Consider the following 24512-nt stretch of genomic DNA (forward strand, 5'->3'; position numbering starts at 1 on the left):
TTTTTATATTATTTCACCATGGCGGGCAAGAAATAAAAAAAAACCACTTTTTTATGCGCCATCACCAGTGGCGTGTAGTTATTTATCTTCCTATATTGCCTTTAAAAAAAAAACCCATAACACAAAAAAAAAAAAAAAAAAAAAAACCCAAAAATAGTTTTTTTAATGCCAATTAAAAAAAAACCCCAAAAAACCTTGTACGCCATCACCAGTGGCGTGTAAAAAAAAAAAAAAAAACCAAAAAACCAAGTTTTTGTACGCCATCACCTTTGCCAGATTATATTACTTTCATCGGAGTGCTTTTTGCCTGTAGCCATGCACGATTAGTTGATCAAGGGAGGGAGTATTTTAAACTGATGGGTGAATTCTATAGGATAAATGCTGGAATCAAGCATGTTAACTGCATGGTTGACCTTCTTGGGCGAGCCGGGCTTCTAGAAGAAGCTGATGACTTACTAAAAAAGTCGGTTTTCAAAGACGATCTGTCGCTGTTGGCAGCTCTTCTTGGTGCTTGCACATCCTATTCAAACTTGAATGTCGCTGGGCGTGTTGCTAAGAAAATGATGGAGTTGGAACCAGAAAACCATTTAAGTTATGTTCTTTTGGCTAATGTTTATAAAGTTTTTAATCAATGGGATGATGCCGAAGCTTTACTGAAGCTAATGAAAGATAGAGGGGTCAAGAAGATTGCCGGTAAGAGCTGGATTGATATAAAGGACAAAGGTTCAAATCTTGATCTAGATAACTCTGATTCGCTACAAAAAGGAATCTTCCCTCCATTAGAGATTAACTTTGAAAGTTAGCAGAAAGAAACAGGTACAATCGTCACAGTGCACGAATGATGCAAATACGTGTTCCATCAGAGTTTCTCATCTGTTGGACGGTTGGACCATGTCTCATTGAATTGAAATTATAACAAAGAGATACAAATAAATCAAAAAAATTTAAAAGAGTAGGATAGAATGGTAATTGCACAAATTAAATTATTAAAAAAAAAAAAAAAAAGAATCAATTCTAACCGCCATTGTGAGTGGCGGGTGGAAAATCATAAATGAATTCTGTACGCCATTGTGAGTGGCGTGTAACTTATTTGTAACTTATTATTTGAATTAAAACTGCTCATAAGACCAATAAATTTTTTGATTGCAAGTAGCCGAGATAATTATCTATAACGTTAAAATTGATGCAAAAATAGAGAAATTTATGAAGATCGTTGGCGGTATAACGTTTTAACGTACCATTGGATCACATTTTACGTTAAATTTGATGATTTGCAGCACCATTGGACTTAGCCTTAGAAAGATCAATTTCAAAAGCAAGGCATAACTTACATGCCCTTTTCGTCAACTTCACATGGCATTTCCATCCCTGTATATTATTTTAGCATATTTATTTTGCAGAAATGTGCTTATTCCACTAAACATCTATGTTTAATGGAATTATGATTGTGATAAACATACCGAGTTTTAATCCTATATCGAAATTCATATTGATTAGACGAAGAAGACCAAGATTGAATATAACAAATAATAGATTTAAAAAAGATACAATTTTCTTGGGAAAAAAAAAAGAAAGTGTGTCCATCACTTGGATCACTTTGCCAACAGAGAAAATGCTTGGTGATTTATATCCATTGCAACAAGAGAATCCAAAATACGAAATTTCGTAATGACCGTCCTTCAATATAATCTAGGATCATTTGATACAAAGAAGTTTTTTCTGCAGATGGTCAATAATTTTGTCAAATTTAAAGGAATAAAAGGAGTCATCCCATAATGCTCAATATAACCAAGATTGTATTAGTTGTGCTTCACTTACAAGTTACAAAGGATCGAAACTGCTCATAAGACCAATAAATGTGTAGTAGTTGAACATGATGTAACATCTTGTAGCTCTTATGCCTCTATAATTATTCAAATGAACAAATAATTTATGCACTTGTCATCAACGTCGGGGCATACCTAGAAATGGCTTAAAGGTCATTATCAACACAATCACTTGAATCACATTAAGGAGGAAGAAGATCATATGAGACCCTGCATTCCGAAAAGCTAATTAGCTGCAAGTAATATCTGGTTTCAATAGGAATATCTGAGAAAGAGCTAGACTATAGCAAGAGATCGAAAGCTCACTACAGTTGGCTGTTGGGTATTGTGAACCTGAAATCTAGTCCCATACGGGAGAACATGGGAGAAGAAATTAGTTCACCGTGGGTTGATAAAGTGGGAAGATCACTAACTAGTATCGAGGCCTTTTCGGATAAAACCCCACACCCATAGCCAAGATGTGGCCCAAGCCCAATGGGTAGTTAAGTGGGGGACAATATCGGTACTAGTTATTCCAAGCCTGGCAAGTGTGCGAGGTCCTATCACAGGCTAACAACTCCAATTTCTGTACAGCCCACTCTGCACTATGTTATGCTTAGAATCTAGTAAATTTGGTTTGATGCGATTATCATCTTAACAGTTCTATCTGTGGGAAAGAGAATGTTGATACATGGTTTGGATTAACGTCAACTCTAAAGATATTTACAATGATTATGACGAAAAACAAGAGAACCCAGTATTCAGTTAAATTTTAGAGATGAATAAGTCATTAGTTTCATCATTGGCATAAAGGCATTCCAGATTCCAGTGTTATGTCTTTGGTGTTGGAGAAGGCATTTAAAAGGAAGCCTAACATTAGATGAACACCAAGTAGGTGACTTGATGTGAATCAGACTAGGCCTGGTAATTGTTAAGATGTTCATACCTATTCTCTGACAGCTAGAGACATTGAACCATAATTGTTGTTACAAATTGTTAACAGAACCATCAATTTAGAGTAGAGTATTACGTACCAGGGAGGAAAGAAGTGTCCTGACGCTTTTCTGCCCAGGAAAATCTGTATATATAAAGACATGAGTAACCAAGAAAAGATTTGCAATTGCAATTCTTTATTTTATGTCACCAAATCACCAAAATATTCAATGAAATATTGGTTGGCTTGGGAAGCAAATAAATAAAGGTATAACTAACATATAAGGAGAATGATCATATAGGAAACATCCTTATTCTAGAAATGCTAATCCAAAAGAGCCAACTTTCGAAGGGAAGTCGGAGACAGAGAACTCCCAAGATAGCATCAAGTGCACTAAATCAAGCTTGAAAATGTGATTGCGATCAAACGACCTGCCTTTCCGTTAGTATAAGGTGTGATAATGTATGAGTATCACCAGTTTTGAATGTTCCATCCATATCACAACATATGACTGATGTGACTATGGAACACGCTAGGTTGCATCACATTCTACTATTAGGCCGAGGATGTACACATATGATTCTAATGTCATCAAATTTAATCTAATTCCAAGCAGTTGCAGATCTAAGCTATCTGCACGGCCCACACTAAACATCACTCCACAGTGAAATTTATTCTGAGAAGAAGCCTCCATGAATTTTACATTGGTCTTATGTACAGGATAGTTTAATAGACTGTAGCACTAAAGAGAAGAAACATTGATCTGACAGACGGACACAAAGATCCATGCAGTAAATAATTAAAATTTTCTTGTTGTTGAAGATGGAAATTGAATCCTGTACAAGGACATGCCAGGACTACTTACAAAACACCTCCTATGGCTGGACCAAAAGCTTGAAAAAGAGACATTCCAGTCATAGAAATGCCATTTGCAGCTCCTCTTTCATGCTGTTCCTGTTCGTATGTAATAAATAAGCATCCAACCATTAGTAGTTCTGATGGTCGATATACATGCATACATATACGTATATGCACCAACAGATTTCAAACCACACATGAGAGGGAAAACTAACCACAGCATTGTTCTGAAGTACGAGTAGTCCAGCAATAATTGATATCTGGTTAAAGATAGAGAGAAAAATTGTCAGGAGACTGCGTATTCAACCAGAGATTAACAATAGCCTCCAAAATTTACCTTCATTCTATCTATAGATTATGTCTATGAGTTTGCACATATTCTTTGTTCGACATTCCAACACTTACATACATCGAAGCCATCTAATTGTCAGGAAAACTCATAGGTCATAACTGACAGCATGAGAGTACCATGTTGTGAGAGCACCACAGTGCTTCCAACAAAATACATACTTTATGCTTCAGTTTAAAGTAACTCAGGAAAACAGAGAAGCTTAAAGGGTCCAAGCTTAAAAACAGTATGGTTGAATTCAGCCATACATTAAATTTCATGAAGGATAACAGAAAATACAAAAAAGAACATTAATTATTAAGATTGTACTTACTGATAAGACATTCTTTGCAATAGATGCACAATTTAGTAAAAGAGAAAGCCCGGTCCCAGATAGCATAGCTATGAAGGGGTAACTTGACAGCACCGGTACAGACAAAACCTCCACATATAAGCATAAAAGTAGGTAATTCAATCAAGTATCACCAGGTAACTCAAAAATAAACTCCAAATCAGGAAAGAGCAGAAAATATCCCGATAGCCTACCATTGAAATCCGAGTAACCATGATTAGACCAAGAGTTCTCTCGGCCAATGGATATAGAAAGGTTTGAAAGATTAAAACGCCCACACCTAATTGTTGAATGAGTTAGTAACTTTACCTCACAAAAAGAGATTATCAAGAAGTTCGCTTAATCGTGTGAGTCTATGCACATATATGGCATTTGGACAAACATAAATTCTCATAAATTCCAAACACTTATTGCATTTTCTAAAGAAACAAAATGTCAAGTTCCATAGAAGTTCATAAATTTACATCTTGAAAGAAATTTAGTCATAATGTACTTTCACAAGACCTGGGTTTCATAAGTGATGTGCTGGACTCAAACTTAGCACCGACACCTTTTCAGGTAGACTCGTCCTTAAGGTGGAAGAACAGTATAATAGGTTGGGCTGTCAAGAAGCTGGACTGCACTTGTTTTATTTTTACTTTTTCCAGTTAGCTGAAACATGCATTTCTAGTGAAAGAAAAACACCCGAGATTGCATTTCTAGGAGATCATTGTAAAAATAAAACGGTTAATACAAGTATGTATCCACATACCTGAGATTGCAAGAACAACACCAACCTCATCAGTTGAAAAGTTCAATCCCCAAAACTTTCTAGGACTAAGAGCCCATAAAGAAAATATCTGTAAAATTCAGCCATCATATAGATAGTGACTTCAAATAAAAATATCTGTAAAATTTGCATGTTATAATATTATTGGGTGAGCAGTGATTTCAAATAAAAAACATACAAAACGAATATGCACAGGGAACGGCATTTTGCCTACATCAGTGTTAAGTCTTTGTCATATCACCGATTATTCTAAAAGGTCAAACTTGTAGAAAGGGCAAACTTTTATGTATATAAGGTGGAAGTTCAGGTGTAGAGATGGTGGCTGTCAATCTCACATAAGTTTGAGGCTTGATAGCTCTTCTCATGATGAAACTTTTTGTCCACCGGTAGTCTCACCTCAACTGTAGAGTTTCTTTTTTTTTTGCTGGAATCAACCGTAGAGTTTCTTGAAGTGTGGTCCGAGTAATTAGTTAGATCACTCCTTAGTCTTTTTGCCTGTGCTTTAGGTTTGGCCTAGAACAGTTTAAGACCTTTGACAAGGAATCAGTTTTCTTTAGTGTGTTGAATCGCACAAGTAAGTAGATGAAATAAGATAAATGAAATCACACATAGCTTAAGGTAGAAACTAGAAACCACAAGATAAAAATAAGAGTACCTCTGAGTAGGCCATCTCTCCAAATAAGAAGACAGAATACACCATTACTGCTGACATTAAAGGCCAATTCTTTAACAAACTTTTCTTCGATTTTGAATGCCTTTTGTCATCTCCTTCTCCATTGTTTCGATGATTCATGTGCAAGGTTTCCTACAATCCAAGAAATGGAAGACCTAAAGTTTTGGTACATAGACAATTTGGTGTATCATATATGGCTGACTAAGTTACAAGTTGAAAGATCAAAATTTTAACACATAAAAGTTTACTTGCCACCCAAATTCTTCATATTTTATGAGAATAGACAATCCAATCGAAATCCTTAGTAACAATTAACAAGAATATTCAAGTGATTTCAACGTGTAAATTGCAAAACTAATATAATAATAGGTTTTATTCTACCAGTCTCATCTATTAAGTAAAAGTGATTAGACTTCAAAATTAAATTATGTATAAAAGTAAACTGCATAAGTGACAATAATGCTGATTATACAAGACTCATCTTTTGAATAAAAGTATTCAGATATCAATGTATTTAGGATTTTAGGTAAAGTTCCACTGAACTTTCAAGGCATAAGCCTAGTTAGAGTTGATCATACGAACGGTTTAGGTGTGGTATATTCAAAACAAAAATTAAGGCAAAAGTGGATTCAGGTTTTCAAAGAATAGAGTAAGGAAATAAATTGGAAAATGTTTAAGAAACATACTGGAAGCCAGAAACAAGCAACAAACACAGCTGCCATCAGGATTGATATGCAAAGGCAGGGCAAGAAGTATGGATACCTACAGTAGAAACATTTGTATCACATGGTTAACAATAGATGAATATGATCAAATGACACAAATAAATGATAGTGCACATGGTATTGCTCACCTCCCAAATACAGAATCTTGAGAAAACAAATCTGGAAATTTCTCTGCTGGCTAAAAAAATAAATACATTAAAGTCATGAGCTCTACAGTATTGTGGATCAAAGATAAGGCATTGTTTGAGAGTAAATGGTTACAGTAACCTTTAGGAGTCCTCAAACTCATGCAGAATTTCAACCTCCTAGCCCATGTAGCTAAACAACAAAATAATTTTTTAAATTTGACTAAAAGGTCTCCCTTCATTGAATACAACAGTTCCCACCATCAAATTGCAAACAATGTTTTTCAGTCAAAGAAAAGTCATTCAAATAAAGAAAACTGAGGACGCATTATAGTGAAATTATATTATTGCTAATGAAGAAGAAAATTTAGAGAAGAATGAGAAAGAAGAGAGACTACGTCTTAATTAGATTTGGCCTTCTCTCATACTTCTTATATAGCAAAAAAGAATGTTTACAATATGGAAAACCTCAAACAATGCCAGGTCGTGGGGATTAAGGTGCCCCCACAACCCGGGGGAGAGCCTTCAGGTGGGCGAAGTGTCCCACCGCTCTAATGACTCACAAAGAACTCTAACAATTATTAAGCAGGACAAGGAAAACAACTACTACTATTGGGATCATAAGATCTGCAATGCCCCTTCACTGGGGTAGTTTCTTCAGACATCCAAGGACTGCTTGAGGGAGCAGAAGACAGACATAATTCTTTTTCTTTTCTTTTTTATGTGGTGTGTCTATGTGTGTGTGTGTGGGGGGGGGGATGTCGCTGTGAATCTGTGACAGCTTCACTGTACCGTTTATGTCAAAGAACATACTCAGACCACCATGCTAACTTGTTAAGTCTCTTCAACTTCATCCGCACTCCTCAAAGGTTCATTTCATTATACTCTTAATACTCATCAAGAATATTACCTCGTTGAGGTGATTTTTGAACTCATGAGTAAGGCATTCATTGGTTTCTTCAACTTTCTCTTGAGAGTATACAATTTATTTGTTCTTGAGAAAGTTCATGACCAATGTTTCAGAGAAAATTCAGTTACATGAGGAGGAATTGCCTCCAAAACAGACACCAAGTAATTAGAAGATTCAATTAAATTACCAAAAAAAAGTCATTAGAAGATTGAATCATAGTACGCTTTCCTGTGTGTTCACTTGAAATTTGTGATACAGTAGATAGGAGACCAGCAGCTAAAAGATGTTCATTGGCTGTTTCCGATCAACATTTCACTTTCTTAATAAAATGTCCAATCTTCCTACATTTTTTATTGTCACATCCTTCTGTTAATTCTTGAAAACGAAAAAACAAATCTAATAGTCTGAAAGTACCTGAGCAAGCAAACCTCCAATAGCTGGACCAATAATAATTGCTATACCCCACGCCATACTCACCTGAAACAAAATGCTAGCTAGGTTGGAAGTTTTCACACCAAATGATACAGCGGAGTTGCGGTAATAACTACATCTGTGACAAAAAATACAGAAACGTTTCTTACAAGTGACAGTCCAAGACCTTCATGTTCTTCTCGACAAACTTCAGAAGCATATGCCTTTTAATCCAGAGGAATAACAAGTTCAGAGTGTAAGTAGGAAACATTGTGGACAAAAGCAGCAAGAAATAGGAAAGGGCATGCTGCATTTTAGTTTAAAATTCAACACACACTCACACAAACAAGATTATACCACAATTGTTCCAAGAAGTCCGTTCATGCTTCCAAGAAGAAACCTTGTAACAATTGCCATCCAAAAGCTTGTACTGAGGCCAAATAAAGTGTTGAACAGGACCCTGAAACAGAAAAGTATAGAAACAAACTAATATAAAAGTGAGCATTGGAAATTGCCCCCAAGCTCCAAGCTGAACTTTATTTTTTCACAATTGGAAAGTGAGGCCATACAGTAAATAATGCCTAGAAATACTAACACTGAAGCAGCGCTGATCAATATCACAGGTTTCCGACCATATCGATCAGCTATAACTCCCCACATAATAGAAGTCAATGCCCTTCCAAACATATATGCAGCACCTTCAACATATCAAACTTATTTTAAACACTGCATCATAGCTCATAAGTTCATTACTACGAGAATTATTATTAAGTGCACTTATTTTGGAGTTGCAGCTAGCAGGCTGAGGATAAGTATGCCTACCCACAAAACCTGCAAAGTATCCAATATCTTCTTCCCTTTTTGCAATATGGGAGTCTCGTACCTACAAAATATATACAGCAGCAATGCATCATAGACTTCATATATAGTAATGTACAGCACAATCACCTCCCAAAGATAAAATAACACAATGCATATATATATTTCACAAAAAGGCCGGACTCAAGGAATTTTTTTGTATGATTAAAAATAGGTTTACAAGTTTATTCTAGCGCTCTTAAGTGGTGATGTCCTCTTTATTTCTTTTACAAGCCAACTATTCAACCACCTATAGTGAACAGGCAATAAAGGTTCCCAAAATTGGGAATCTCCAATGGCATATGTGCCATTAGGATTACATAGGTGCCATTAAGGTTTTACAACTCTCACTATACACTAATGCATGTATAGAGTTAAGATATCCACACATTGATAAGTGGTGTCACTTGGAGTGATGGTGTACTTACATGTTTTGGAAGGGAAAGATTGATTTCTAGGCCCGCTATTCTTGCTGTTGGTTTTGGGGTTGTGGGTTATGGTTTGGCCTTGTATTGAAATGGAGTTACTATAACCAGGCCGCTGCTAGGCCATTAAAGAACTAAATTGACAGGAAGAATTGAGGCAATGAAGCTCGGATTCGATTCCATCAAAGAGTAATCAATATTTCAAGTGAGTAAATTCATTGACTTAGGTTTATTAGTTTATGAACTGTTTGAGCTTGTTTAAAATCATATTTATTTCGTTGTGAATTCAAATTGAATGAGAGTTGCCATGGTTTGGTGTTAAAAGATGGATCGTGCAAAAACTGTTACTGCCTTTGCCTTATAAAATCGAGAATTTGTTGTTTTTTATTGAATCCAACTCTGAATGAAAGCTTAGAGCATTCCCAATGACCATCACTATGGAGGGAAATTGACAATTTTCACCATTTTTTGAGAAAAAACATTTGCATTCCCAATTTTTTTTTTTGAAAAACATTTGACCAATGAAACCGAGAGTAAAGTTGGGTGACAAAATAGCTGAGTTGTGAACTTCGGACGGGATGTTTGATTTCGTCTGGATTACAAAACACGTCAAACGGAATTGAACAACCCGTCTCGATATATTTCTTTTTTTCCAGATGGAATCAAACATCCAGTCTGGAGTCCTAACGGCTATATCCAACAACGGTCAGAAAGTTAGAACGATCAAAAATTAAAACTTTAGTATATATACAATATTTGTTCCATTTCAACTTACACTTCCAACAATCATATTTATTCTTCTTTAAAATCAATTCTTCAAAAAAAAAAAAAAAAAAAAAATCTTCAAAATCAGTTGAATTACTTGAATTATTTTCAAATGACATCTCAAGCATCTCAAGCAACTCAAGGAAGTGGTAGCACTCAATCAAAACCAAATAAGACATCGACTCACTTTAGCATGTCCAAAAATCAAGCTCTATGTCTTGCTTGGATAAAAATTAGTGAAGACTCCGTTATTGGTGCTTTCCAAAATGCAAAAAGATTTTAGAATCGTGTAACAAACGAGTTCAATCAAACATGTGGGTCGGATGGGTCTTCCGATTCAATTTGCAATAAATGAAAATATATTTCGAAAATGATGAACAAGTTTGTTGCAATTATGAATGTGGTGGAGGCTCAAAATGCAAGTGGTACTACAATACAAAGCCGAGTAATTACAATTTTCGTCAATTTGTCAATTTATAAATTTCATTTATGATTATCTTAGTCTAATTCTTGTTTTTTTTTTAGTTGCCCGAGGCAAAGATGACGTACCAACAACAAGGAAAAACGTATTTTTCACTTGATCATTGCTATGTTATACTCAAGGATAATTCAAAGTGGAGTAGCATTTTTGATACAAGGTCAAGCCGCCCCACAAAGGAAAAAGGTCGCAAAAATAATGAAATAATTGGGGGGTGGAGAAGTCATTAGGAATTCAAGAAATTGAAAAAAATCGCAATGGAGGACTGAAAATCGTAATGGAAGCGTAATGGAAGAAATTAAAAGTGGGTTGTTTTGCGTCTGTTATATTAGACTTACCAGACGAGATGTTTCATTCCGTTTTGGGCAAAATATTAGACGGGATGTTACATTCCATTTTGAACAAAATGCATCTAGACGGAATCAAACATTTCGTTCGAAATTCAAACTCACCTTTGCATTGGACAGCCTCACCTTGCTTTTCACCAAAATGGTAGGAAACAAAGAAAATTGAGCCTACGTGGAGGTGAAAATTCTCGCTTGCATTGGAAATGCTCTTAGGGAGTCTTCTATCCAACGTAGCAACCTTAATCAATTTGGGTGCGTGTGTGGAGAAAAATATGAGCTCCACAAGTCTGCGCTTCAGGAAAAGTTTTTGTGCACTGTATTGGCAGGTCAAGTTTTTATATGGTTGGGATGAGAGTTAGGTGTTCGGTTCCAATTGGCATTATCACATTCCGAGGCCCATGGAATTAATTATGATGTCTAGAAGTTGGATGGCAGAAAACAGTGCGTCGGAAATTAGTTTATGCGCACTATGTTCAAATTCAGTTTTTGCATATTTAGAATGAGATGGAGAATTTTTGTAAAACATAAGAAAGTAAGTTCTATGTGTTAGCTTTTCAACGCAAAAAGCCCTTGGTTTTGGATACCTGTGGAAAAAGTTGTGCTATCTCAAAAATAGTCTATCAGAATTCTAAGTTCCTGAAAATTATGATTTTTACCAAGTTCGTGCTATAATTAATCCTCAATAGGCTGGTATTGGGATTTCAAATTCTACATGAAAAAAATAAGTGTATATATCCTAGTTTTCAAATAATCAAGTGGTGTATTATTTGGATGACTATAGGAAAAATTATTATATTGGTATGTTGGCTAGAAAACCTACCGTGTTCTATTTTTATGTGCATGAACATATTTTGGAAAAATATTCTAGTAATGAACAAAGAGTTTCTTAAACTTTTCTTAAGTGTTTTGTATAATGTTTGTAGTATACTTTTAAATGGTTGTTTTGTTTGGAACTGACATGAATTTTAAGATAATTTTTGGAGACCCAAAAGTATAGTAAAATTTGTTTTTGAGCAATTTTGAATTAATAGGTTCATTATGCATCACTAGGGCTGAAACTTTATATATATTATTGTGGGAGTATTTAAAACTTGTTATACCTATTTCTAGATGATCTAAGTCGTTGTTTTTCTTATTCGTAAATATAATGAGAATTATACATATTGCTTTCGGATTCGCTTTATTACTAGAGAAATTTTATGATTGGATGGAGACTGTTTTGTACTCCTAGAGTTCCAAGGTGAGCTCTAGATAAGTTCTCTTATTGATGGAACTTATTGGTAATGTTTTCATTGTGCTAGTGTTGGATATGCCCTGGGTATATAAAGTGAGAATAATGATTATTTTGAGCACGACTTTGTATAGAAATTATGTTTTTGGTTAAGAGCTACGTAAGACTTGATTCTAATATGGAAAGATTAGATGCGTAGGCAACCTTATATAAAGGTGCAACCACTATAGACATATTATATATATTTACTTTTTGTAGCCGATATATATGTGCAATGGATGTATCCGTAATTGAATTTGTGTTTTACGTATAAGTCAAAAAACTATATGTCTCTACTTAAACGAGAAACTATCCTGTGAGTCTCGGAAAATAAGAGGAACTACTTGTCTTGATGTATGTATGGGTTAAATAGTATTGTTGTTTTCTTTTGAATTGTTTAAACTAGACGGTGGTCATGTTGCATTATATTTATATGTGATTGTGATCACATTCGAATTTAATGGAAATTGAATATGTGTTGGGTGGTGGTGTTACCCTCGGGAACCTAGGGGTTCCAAAGTTGATATCAAATTGAAAAGGATAAAGCTTATATGTATATTTAACCAATGGGTATTGAAATGTATGCCCAGCTGAGGAAGCTTGATGAAGCTTGAATTTGTTATTGGTAAATAGATATTGTAAGATATGCCCTGAAGATGCCGGTAATTGTATTGGTTTTGAATTCTTTCTAGCTAGTTGTGTTATGATTTGATTATTTGGTTCATTGGTGTTGTAAGATATAGATGGTTTACTTAAGGGGCGCGGTATTGGCACCCCATAAATGGGACTAGCACCCTTTAGACAAAAAGTAAAACAATAATGGTTATTCCTTATATGTCATAAACACTTGCACATATATCGAGATCTCTCATATCCTACGGCGGCAGCTTTTGCCGAAAATCGCACAATCCACGGCATCGGGTTGCTGGTGCCGCGACATATTTTTTTTGTGTTTTTTGTTTTTTTTCACTTCAAATTTTCCGTATTAAACACATACAACATATGGATACCTCATTTTCTTCTTTAAAGTTTATTTATACACTCCAAGAACAACACCAAAACCATGACAAAAAAAATGTACAATTGAGCCATAATTTTGTTATCTCACGGCAAATATTTTTATATGTTATAAGAAAATTTTGTGATCAAATTAATGAAGAAGAGTTTTGATAATTAACACAAGCAAAGACTCCATTTTAGTAAACAAAATCATCTCGCGGTAACTAATTAACTTTCTTTACAGTGGCTATTAAAAAAAAATTAAAAAAAAAAAAAAAAAACCCCCACGGCAACCACTTTCCGTGGGATAGGATGGTGATCCGGCGGCTGCTTGTCGTTAGTGTTTTTTGTGTATTTAATGGAAGGGTGCTAGTACCTTTGAATTGGTCAAAATGGTGCTAGTCCTATTTATGGGGGTGTTAATACCGCGACCCATACTTAATGTATTGTTTAAGTTGAATAATTTTTCTTACGTAAACTTTTTTTTATATAACTTATGAGAAATTGTATGTTGTGTGTTGTCCTTAGTCCACTACGACTCTTGGTTTTGATATGATATTTTTTATTGGGCTTGGCATTAATGAGAATGCATGTTGAAAATTCTTTGTTAAATTCAAGATGTTAGAAAAATTCCTTGACTGATCACCAAGGTGGATAGGTATAACCCATTAGCCCAAGAGTGGCTATTTTAATTCTCAACTTCAAGAGTAGGCGAGAGATATGATATATAGCGCGCACGAACGCATAGATCCAGCTCTCTCAACGTTCTGTGAGCCTGAGTCGATATCCCGACTAAAATGGTTACCTGTTACTGAGAGTGGGTGTTGGTTATGCGAGGAGACACAAATGGATATTTGTGGGCAGTTGTAGAAGTGACTGTTGTGGTTGTGGCTAGGGATATTTGTGTGTAATATTATAATAAATTCAGATATGTAGTTAAATTTGAATTATTATAAATGTTAATTAGTTTCACTCGTTTAAAATATGATTTGCAGGATGGTAAGTATGCTAACTTTCTTGTAGGGGTGGATTACCATAATTTTTTTTTAAACAATGTAAATCTATTTTATTTGTTGGTTAATTTTGATAAAATGACGCTTATAGATGAACTAACAGTCCTAATGTAAATTATATAATGTTTTTAGTATATTTTAGACGCGTTAGGAAAACTAATGTTTTTTGTGGAAAGGAACTAAATTGTCTCGAGGCGTAAGAGTTACTTAATTGTTCTGGCATTCGTCAAGACAGTTAAGTAGCCATATATATATATATATATATATATATATTGTTATGATTTCCAGGTTACGCGCGACAGGATTTAAGTTTATGAAATGTTGAAAATACAGAGAAAGCTCGGCCGAAATTTTTGTAGGATTTTTCTGTCTTTATATAGTTTGGGTTTTGTTTGGTTAGTATATATCACGTCCCAAGTTTCGTAATGATTGTAGATGTCACGTGTATTTGGTATTCAGTTATTATGAAATTTGGGGCGATGACAGATGGCCCGAGCTTATTTTGAAGTTTGAACACCGGTCTTTTACCAACTTGTATCCAGTGATGGGGAATTCACAATTCGGTCTATTATTTGTTAGCTATTATTATCTACGCCATTGGGAGGGTATTTTTGTATGGGGTGTAAACTTTACATCTTATATATACGGGTTACACACTTACACCCCACATTGGAGATTCACTCAAGCACTATTGACTATTTAGATTTTGCAGGTCAGTTTTTTAATAGTTATGCACTAGTAGTTTGCGAATATTAGGTACGTACAAATAAAATTGGGATGAAAAAAATTGGCAGAGAATAGCATTAAAATGAAGCTTCAGCTATGTAAAATTCTCACCATGAAGTAAAGAAACGGATAGAGGGATGATACGGGCAAAGCTGAAAAGGTGATCAAATATAAGAGGATGTTAGTTGGACTGCATATGTCTCACAATAGATTAATAGTGTAAGACTGACATTAATGCGTTCTAGCAAATTTTAAGCAACTATAGATTGCATCCAAGTAAATGTTGCAGCGTAAACTCTAAGAAATTGAAAACAGTACAAAACGTAAATTTGAGCCAAGGTTTTTCAAGAACTTTAAAATGTGGAAAAACTAAAAAGAGCAAATTTGTGGACAGACTTGTCCACAAACAGTAGTTTCTTATTAGTCTAAACACTTAGTGGCCAGATAAATAGTTTTTCTGGGCAGTCTCTCCACCAATCAAAAATAGCAGTATGTCCACAAACTTATTCTAAAAACTAAATAGTGAAGCAGGTGATAATTTGATTTTCAGAAAGGCTGTACTAGTGCAACTTAGTGATAAAACATTTACAGCAAAGAACAGTTGTTATTAATTTTTTTTTTCGTATAAATGCTAATGATCCACTGAAGATAGAAGTTTTATATTTGATCCACTTATGGTATGTAGTACCTACAACACTACTACAACTCCTGTGACAAAAACAAAAACGTACTACAGACCTACGGTATAACTTTTTAGTCACAACAATTACTTATAGCTCTATAAGAAAGCCTATGATAGGGTGGAGTGGTCTTTCCTTGATGACATCTTTACTAAACTAGGGTTTAGTGAACCTTGGAGGAACTTGATACTCCAATGCCTTACAACTGTCTCCTTCAAGGTTCTTTTGAATGGTTCCCCCATTGAAAAAATTGTTCCTGAAAGGGGTCTTAGATAGGGAGATCCTTTATCCCCTTTCATTTTATTTCGAGGCCTTATCAAGGATGGGCCGAGGAAAGAGGAAGATCCAAGGGATTAAGATCAAAAGGAACTCTTATCATATATTATTTGAGATGATTTGATTATTTTATCTAAAGCTACTACGAAGATACAACCACCTCAAGACTATCTTGAATATTGACTCAAGCGTACGGGATTAACTATGACAAATCAAGCATTTTCTTTAGCAGAAATTTAGATTTTTAAGTTTAAACAACAAAGGTCGGAGAATGAAGATGTTTGAGACTAAGGATAAGTATCTTGGGGTCCCAATCATCTTTGTCTAGGAAAAAAATCTGAAAATTTTGATTATCTTGTGGATAAGGTGCATGGCAAGATTAAGGGCTGAAAAGCTAAGGTGCTTTCCCCAGTGCAGGGGAGCAACCCTTATACAAAATTTGTTGCCCGTGCAACCCTTTGTATGCCATGTCTTCTTACCTTCTTTCTAATGTGACAAGATTGATAAAGCATGTAGAGATTTCTTCCGAATGGGTCCTATATTTCTTAACTATTGGGTGAAGCTTGTGTAAACCTAAACTGTAAAAGGGTTTCAAAAAGCTAGAGATATGAACATAGCAATGCTTGCTAAGTTAGAAACGAGTCCTTGTGGACTAGAGGGATGATATTCTGATAAAAACTGGATTGGGGATGTGCTCAAACCTCTGAAAAAGGTACGGAAAGGAGTTCATAAGGTGTTTAACCTTATAAGTGGGGGTCTTATTTGGGATGGGAATGGCCTAACCTGCATATGATCGGCTTTGCAAGGGTAGACCTATCACCCTCCAAGAATGAGTTGATAAGATCTTGAAAATGCTCATGTAGATGATTTGTTCCTTCCGTGGCAATGGGTGGGATATTGTAAAGCTCAATCATCTATTTAATCGCCAACAAATCCAAGAAGTAGTTGACCATCCGAAAAAGATAAGAAATGTTGAGGACTACCTATAAGTTTTTAACACAAAATAAAACTCTAAGCCAAAGAACCATCTCTATCGTGGAAAACAAGGCTACCAGCCCCATATACAACCTGTTCAGAAAGTCGTCTTAAATCTTTTGAAATATGCATGGGGAGTTTTCATTGGAGCACCATAGAAATGTAATCTTTTCTTTGGATGTGGACCGGAAATGTTTGGTTCACAACTTGGGACTAAGATAGTGGTAAAGCAGGTGATAAATTTTGATATGGTGCTCTAGTGGAGAGGAGCATATCACTCAAGCGAGGAGTATATAGTTGCAACTTTATAGTCCGGGAAGTTCGAAAAAGTGAAGTTTTAACAGCAAGGCTCCCGAGGGAAAAGAAAAGTACAAGGCCTTCAGAGAAGCTCCTTATTAATCATATTAATGGTTTTTTTGTAATAAATAGCTAATAAGATCCACTTTGAAGATGCGAAAGTCTTTGGATGCATGGCTTGGACTGATTTTATAGAGATTTGATCCTTTACGGGAAAATATGAATATGTGATCCAAAGGGACAAGATCACCCTCAATGGAGGAGGGTGCAAATGGCATCTAAGTGCACTTCTTTTTGAAAAACTTTTTTTAGTAATCTAGAATCTGTAATGTTCGGGTTGGGTGAGTCGGACTGTAAATATGGATGCTCATAAGTTAGCTCAGTGGAATCCACCAGCTACCTATGTCAAATCTACCAAGGTGCATGACAGAGGCAAACTTTGTACCGTTATGGCTTTAAGGAATATGTTTATCGAAAAAAAAAAAAAAGAGGTGAACGTGAATCTACAGCTATATATATGTACCACAAAGAGAAAATAATATATATATATATAACAAACAAAAAAATCGACAACAACGCTACAGCATCTAACAGCAGTATGTAATATGTGTTCCATAGCTCATTCAAGTGTTGAGCTTAAAAACTAAATAAAATCCTGAAGTCTAAAAACAATGGTAAGAGTGTTTAGAGCTTACAAGAACACAAAGCCACAACCCATGCATAGAATAGCTCTTTGATTGGAACTCCTTTAAAAGTATCCTTACGTTGATCAACCTTACAACCTGGGCAGTTTTCATAGTACACTTTCTTCAACAATGGTCCTTTATTAGCATTCTCCATTACAAACACACACACACCTAACACCTCTATCAAAATCTCTCGGTCTTTCTCCTTATGTACATTGTTTTTGGTAGCTGCATTTATTAATTTATCTAACATTGCCAGAATGTACATGCAAGTTGCAACATTTATATCTTTGACGACTAAACTAGCAGTACACCGTTCATATATATATATATATATTAAATTACAGATTGTTAGACTAGTGGGTAGTGATTAGTCCACGTCAATCTTTGCCACAGGAGACTAGCTGACTAGGAGAGTGTGAAATAAGATTTTTATTGTTTTAAATACACCTCATGTAGTAGGAGACTACATGATATATAATTCGTGATAGTTACCAAAGAAAAAGAATGAAGTGACACTTCCATTTAATCGGGGAATTGTGATTTGCTATGATTTTAGTGTTTGCCATAAAAGTTAAAATTTAACTTTTGCACTACCGACACTATTCTAATGAATGAGTCGTGAATAATTTGAATGAATCGGTAGTAAAGCAGCTTGTTAACATTTTAGTTGTTTTAACATTCTGCTACTGTCGTGTGATGCCTATGGGTCAAATGCTCTCTGACGGCCTGTATTTCAGTCATTAACTGTAGAGAAAAATGATGTTTTCTCATTTTTGTGTGAAAGGTGCGACCCGCGCTCTATTTACATTTGGGCACGTTATTTCTAAAGTTATTTATTCACAACATTAACTCAGTAGTAGATGGTGTTTTTGTAACCTGATTGTCATTTTGTAACATCTATACGGTAACATCGCAGCTGATTAGTGAATTACGTATGAAGTGGTCAAGGAAACTATGTTTTTTCTGTAAGTGCTTAAATCTGACTGCATTCTACATTTCTACTGAAAAACAAAAACTGCACATTGCGGATCACATACTGTTAAATTAAAATGAAGCGACAGTGCGACACGGCCGACCCATACGCGTTATAACAGTGCAGTACAAATAATCAACCTGCTCGTAAAACTTGGTAGATTTCTGTAATTGAATGTCATGTTCAAAGTTACATATAAAAATCTCAGTGCACAATTATATTGAAGATTACAAGAATAACTATTTATAGCACCAATAACAGGTGATTTATCTCGACGTCGTCATTGTAATGGCTGTCTACGAGAGGGTGTTGCTAGAAATGGTTTAAAGGTCATTGTCAGTGCAATCACCTGAATCACATTTAGGATGAAGAACATCATATGGGACCCGGAGATATTGGACAAGTCAATTGGTATCAAACTATCAATCGTTACAAAAAAGGTGAACACAAACTAAAAATGAATACATCAAAGAGCTAGACTTTGCCCCATCATTATCATAAATAACTATCAACCTACCCTATATTTTCGAACTTTATGAGATAGATACCAAGTGTTGTTGATTTACAATGAAACCTGACTTGGCCAGATAATGATTAAGATGCTTATGAATCAGTAACAGGTTATGAACAGGACAGTCTATTGAGAGAATAGTGCTGCGTACCTGGGAGGAAAGAAGTATCCTGGCGCTTTTGTGCCCAAGAAATCCTGCACATTTGGAAGACATGCATCCAAATTTCATTTCTCTATCTACCAAATCACCTTAAGATAATCAACAAAATACTGAATGGTTTGGAAACAAAGAAATGATGGCATGAATGAGAGTATGAGACATCATCATCAAGGACAACGATTGTTTTTGAAGATGGAAGATGAAACAATTGATAATATGATGAATGATTAGTGAAAATTGTGTTCCTGTGCAAGTACATTAGTACATGTCATCGCTGTAAGAGAACATTTCTCAGGATTACTTACAGAACACCTCCTATGGCTGGACCAAAGCCTCTAAAGAGAGACATTCCAGTAAGAGCAATGCCATTTGCAGCTCCTCTTTGGTGCTGGTCCTGTTCATATGGTAATTAATAAGCATCCTTAACTGGTAAAATGGTGCACAAGAACCAACAGAAATCAATCCAAATATGAAAGGAAAAAATTACCACGGCATTATTCTGTAGTACGGTTAGTCCAGTAGCAATCACTATCTGGTTAAAGAGAAAAACAAAATCAGTCAGATGCAATTCTGCAAAACCAAACGTCAAGTTTACATATACCATTGTATAGACCCTACTTCTGGAAAACAATATGGCAATCATAAATTGGATGAAGAAATTAAAATGAGATAAACGCCCTGTTAGGGGCAACAACATTTTCCATCTTTAAAAAACATAAGATGGAAGGCTTGGCAATATTGATGATGATGATCATGAAAGATTTCTGGAAGGCCAAGACGTCGTCATTAAGTTCATACTTACAGTTAAGAAATTCATCAGCATAGACACACAGGTTTGTAAAAGTGAAAGGCTGAACCCAGATAGCAGAGCTATCAAGGGGTAACTTGATAGCACCGGTACAGTTAAACCCTTCAAATATAAACATAAAGGGGTAATTGAATCAAGTATCACAGAAGAAAGTCAAAGATAAAATCAAATTATGGAAACATAATCTTGATACCCTACCGCTGCAATGTGAGAAACCATGACTGGACCAATAATTTTCTCTACCAATGGATATAGAGAAGTTTGAAGGACTAAAAGGCCCGCACCTAATGCTTGATTAAGTTAATAAATTGACCTCAAGAACAAAGAAATTGTACAACTGCTCAATTGTGCTCTATGTAGACATACAAAGTAGAATAGATGAATTTAAGTACTGGTATTCAAAAGCAGATATAATTGCTCATATATTATATAAACTTCTAGCATTGCTTTTGTAACAAAGACAATTGTGATTCAAGGATTCAAGATGTACAAAACTACATATAGCTACAAAAGCCACTATTAATAAACTTCACACTTTCACAGTGATAGTATTCACAGAGATGTAGCGATGCAATAGTTCATTAAATTCAGTTAAACAGAGAATTTTGATGCAATATTTTACAGAAAATTTTGAACAGAGATTGCGGAATTTTCTCATTTAAAGCACTACAAATCTTAAAAGATAAGAGTTAATCTCCATAGAACCAACCCAAGATGATTTGCGAGTCAATCTCAACAATGAGAAGTTTGAAGTTCTTCTCCAAACAGAATTACAAACCTTCATAAACAGCTAGTAACTCCGCCTTAGTGTTGGAACCACGTCCAAAGAAAGAAGAAAATGCAAAACGAAAAACTCCATGATGATCTCTCACTATACGAAGATCCGTTGGTATTAAGTTTGAAAAAGCCTACAGAAGTGAAAAGTTACAGAATATTGGGTGAAAAGTTACTATCAATTGGAGTACATATAGAAAAAAAGAAGGGCAGTTGAGCTAGACCAGTGTTGAGCAACACGAACCTGCATCTGAATACGCCATATCATGAAGTGAGAAAACACTGTATACAATTATTGCTGACATTAAAGGCCAATTCTTTAACAAACTTTTCTTAGAATCTGGATGGCTTTGCCGTTCTCTTGTATATCTGCTTTCAGGTTACATCCATTTGACGCCGCCTCCAATGCGTCATACGAGTCGTTACCTTCTCCATTATGGTTCATGTGCAACGTTTCCTACAAGGAAAATTTCTGTCATTGGAAAAAGGTTTTGAATAAAGCCTTGCTGCATATATAAGTGATGACTTCTATTCTAATTCGGGTTAGATGTCACTTTTATACAATCAAAAGTTTCCAGTCCAATCCATCAACCATCTTTAGTGTACATAAAAGCAACAAACAAAGATTACCATACGACACGCAGATACAAAGAGGATTATTTTCAATGAAAACAAATAGGCAGATAATAACATTTAATTGAAGCTTAAGTTTGTACTATGCTTACCATATATGAAGTAGAGAAACGGAAAGAGTGTAACTTACGTAATACATAAAAACACGAACAACAATTTCATAAACCAATATAATGGTCAGAGACTCAGAGTGTATAGAAGAGCATACCATTCTTTGACAACACAACAACTCTTTGACTGGAATTCCTTCAAGGGAATCTTTACGTTGATCAACCTTACAAACTGGACAGTTTTCATAGTACACTTTGTTCTTCTTCAACAATGGTGCTTCAGCATTCTCCATTTGAAAAAACACACCTATATCAAAAACCTATCACTCATACACACGTACTTATACCTGCCGTATCTTCTTTACTACCAAAAGAAACCAGGCGACAGAAATGGAGAGAATCAATTCGAGTTGGAAATACCGGCAGAGACCATGTGACCATAAAACCCGCTACGTTATTTGCATGGGCATTACGGCAAATAAAATGTCATGTATGAGGAATGTACGAATTTGTTCACCAGCATCTACCAACACTATAAAGGTAAAGGTGTGAATTACTAAAACTCTCCAATTTATTTTTTTTTTTTTTAGAGAAACTAAATAAATAATATATTCAGAAAACCCAAAACATGCTACTCTTCACTGAGTGATTTTTTGCTCCCAGCGTTCGTGCCTCCAAGAGCTCCAAGCGAATTACAAGCCACACACGTATCACCAGTTCCAAAAAAAAGGGGAAGTTAAGATTATCAAAATTTCAGTTTTACTGATTTGTCCTTCTTAAAAAAAAAAAAAAGGAAAACAAAATAAACGGGGCGATCTAAAGAATTTGAACAAAAAGATAAAAAGATCGAACCTCTTCATCTTTTTCCCATACATATTTCCCAGTTCTCTAATCCAATCCAAAACTAACACTTCTCTCTCATAAAAAACTTCCTATGCATGAGTATTATTTAGGTGAAACAAACATATACCCAAAGTTTGTCAAGGTTTAAAGTTAGTATTTGAATGAGAAACAATGATCCTACAAATTTCCTATTGATAGTAATTAATAACATCATTTTTCAAAATATTGTTCCTTAGTTGTTTGACATAGTAACAATGCATATTTGATTATCAAAGATGATTAGGATTTGATAAAATATGAATACATGTAAAGTTAGGAGGAGGGACAAACATGTAAATTAGAACTTTTGAGAATCTTATACGAAATGTAGCTTCCTTTTTTGTGGAACTAGTGATCGTGTCCAAATATCTTGGAGCCCTTGGAGGCAAGAACGCAAAAAATCCTCCTCTTCACTGTGTCTTAGTACAAAATATTAGGATATGAGTATTTATCGATTCTCAATTTTTCGATATATATCGTGGATATATCTCTCTTTTTGGGAAAATTTGACATTATTTCACATATAAATATCGTAGATATATCCAAAATATCGATAAATATCATAGATACATAGATATTTTTGATATATCATGATACATTATTTATATTTATTTGAAATATAATGGTAAATATTAAATAAAATTGTTATATATACAAAATATCGCTAAATATTCTCAAATATCACAAAATATTGTAAATATTGTAAATATCATTGAAATATCACTTATATTTGCAGTCGTATATATCTCTGAACATATCATGATATTTATATATCTTTTTCTAAAATCTCAATAGATATCGACAAATATCATGATATATAGTGATATTTTGTATTATGCTACTCTCTCCACTTCCCTCCAACTTTCGTTCTTCCATCCGTCTTCTATACTCTTTTATCTTTTTTAAAAATCTTATTTAGATATGATACCAAAAAATACTATAATCAAAATTAAATAGAAAATTTTTATTGTATTATCAAATTACAATAGTTATAATTAGTTTTATTTTAATTATTTTAATTTGGTTTAATTGAACATTTGAATGGTTTGGAAACGAGATATAATAAACATTTATATTTGTGTGGCATGCTGAAAATTTATACAATAAGCATTTAAGAACTACAAGGGATAGAAGAAGAAAAAACTTGTTGAAGAAAAGTAGAGAGAGAAATACACATATTATTTTGGGAGAAAATATTAGCATTCTTTTTAGTTTTCAAGTGGTCTCTTTATAGTGTTCATAGATTTCACCATCAAACACGGCTGGTGAACAAATTCGGACTCGAATGTACGCACATAATATGATAATAGTGAGTTAATTTGTTGGGACTTGGGACACGTTAGCATTGGTTTAGATTTAACATGCAAAGGGTTAAATCCCAAGGGCCTGGATGCTGTATGGACTTAAAAGGTATAATGGGCTATACTGATTTGGAAGTTAGGCCTCGAGCCTAATTAAGATGACACAAAATCCGATAACACAAAGATACGAATTTGATAATAAAGTAACAAAGGCAGGGAAATAATCACTCACATGAAATCCAATGCACCTAAAGTTCAAAGTTAACCACATCTTTTCTAAGTATTTTAATCCATCATCGCCTTTGTCCAAAAGAGATTCTACTCCCAATGTTGTCTTTCTCTGTGTACTCTCTATATCCGTGTTACAGGTTTCAGCCTCATATGGTTTCACATGTATCAATAGTACGTGACTGTAGAGTGAAGTAGTGAGAGCACGTACAGTTTAAAAGCAAGAGCATTGTCATGTTGCAAATCATGGTCGTGTCCTTGTGCATTATGGTTGCAAGAGTGGATGGTGAGTTGCCACCACTAGTAGAGGCGCCACCAATGGCGATGAGCTCAAGTCATTCCACGGATCGATCCATTGAGACATTGGTGGTTGTTCTTGCAGTGATTACACTTGTTGCGGTTGTGGCGGGGATCATTGCTCGTATTTGTGGTGGACGGCATTTCGGTGGAAGTGGAGAGCATGATATTGAAGGATGGGTAGAGAGGAAATGCCGCAGTTGTATC

At 34.9% G+C, this 24512-nt stretch overlaps 2 protein-coding genes across 4 annotated transcripts; both read right to left on the reverse strand.

The window, feature by feature from the left end:
- Positions 1–1773: 1773 nt before the first annotated feature.
- LOC147484098 (protein ZINC INDUCED FACILITATOR 1-like) lies at positions 1774–17882 on the reverse strand. Of its 3 annotated transcripts, XM_086577810.1 has the most exons (17): positions 17695–17882; positions 14883–14923; positions 8713–8773; positions 8486–8588; positions 8248–8350; positions 8061–8114; positions 7894–7956; positions 6573–6622; positions 6406–6481; positions 5702–5851; positions 5029–5116; positions 4472–4557; positions 4260–4367; positions 3813–3857; positions 3605–3693; positions 2840–2883; positions 1774–2036 (listed from the first exon to the last, which is right to left on the reverse strand). In XM_086577810.1, the coding sequence occupies exons 1-17, from the start codon at positions 17837–17839 to the stop codon at positions 1945–1947; spliced, it is 1398 nt and encodes a 465-aa protein (XP_086433936.1). In that variant the 5' UTR covers positions 17840–17882; the 3' UTR covers positions 1774–1944. The 3 variants fall into 3 exon arrangements, with proteins under 3 accessions (XP_086433936.1, XP_086433937.1, XP_086433938.1); XM_086577811.1 differs by lacking the exons at positions 14883–14923; positions 17695–17882 and adding an exon at positions 9397–9411; XM_086577812.1 differs by lacking the exons at positions 14883–14923; positions 17695–17882 and adding an exon at positions 9177–9357.
- A 920-nt stretch (positions 17883–18802) lies between these two features.
- LOC147484099 (protein ZINC INDUCED FACILITATOR 1-like) lies at positions 18803–21627 on the reverse strand. Its single transcript, XM_086577813.1, has 7 exons — positions 21159–21627; positions 20339–20424; positions 20135–20242; positions 19820–19864; positions 19638–19726; positions 19323–19367; positions 18803–19047 (listed from the first exon to the last, which is right to left on the reverse strand). The coding sequence occupies exons 1-7, from the start codon at positions 21217–21219 to the stop codon at positions 18942–18944; spliced, it is 540 nt and encodes a 179-aa protein (XP_086433939.1). The 5' UTR covers positions 21220–21627; the 3' UTR covers positions 18803–18941.
- Between the last annotated feature and the right edge of the window lie 2885 nt (positions 21628–24512).

This window comes from Coptis chinensis, chromosome 8 (assembly GCF_015680905.1).
Source record: "Coptis chinensis isolate HL-2020 chromosome 8, ASM1568090v1, whole genome shotgun sequence".
Lineage (NCBI taxonomy): Eukaryota > Viridiplantae > Streptophyta > Magnoliopsida > Ranunculales > Ranunculaceae > Coptis > Coptis chinensis.

Bases quoted from the DNA above. Each gene is read 5' to 3' on its own strand.
- LOC147484098 (XM_086577810.1), bottom strand. From the start codon at position 17,839: ATGGAGAATGCTAATAAAGGACCATTGTTGAAGAAAGTGTACTATGAA. The intron at 4,558-5,028 runs GTATGTGGATAC...TTCAACAATTAG, and splicing joins TGTTGTTCTTGCAATCTCAG to GTGTGGGCGTTTTAATCTTT. The intron at 2,037-2,839 runs GTACGTAATACT...TTCGGAATGCAG, and splicing joins GGACACTTCTTTCCTCCCTG to GGTCTCATATGATCTTCTTC.
- LOC147484099 (XM_086577813.1), bottom strand. From the start codon at position 21,219: ATGTCAGCAATAATTGTATACAGTGTTTTCTCACTTCATGATATGGCG. The intron at 20,243-20,338 runs GTAGGGTATCAA...TTATATTTGAAG, and splicing joins TGGTTTCTCACATTGCAGCG to GGTTTAACTGTACCGGTGCT. The intron at 19,865-20,134 runs GTAAGTATGAAC...CTCTTTAACCAG, and splicing joins TGCTGATGAATTTCTTAACT to ATAGTGATTGCTACTGGACT.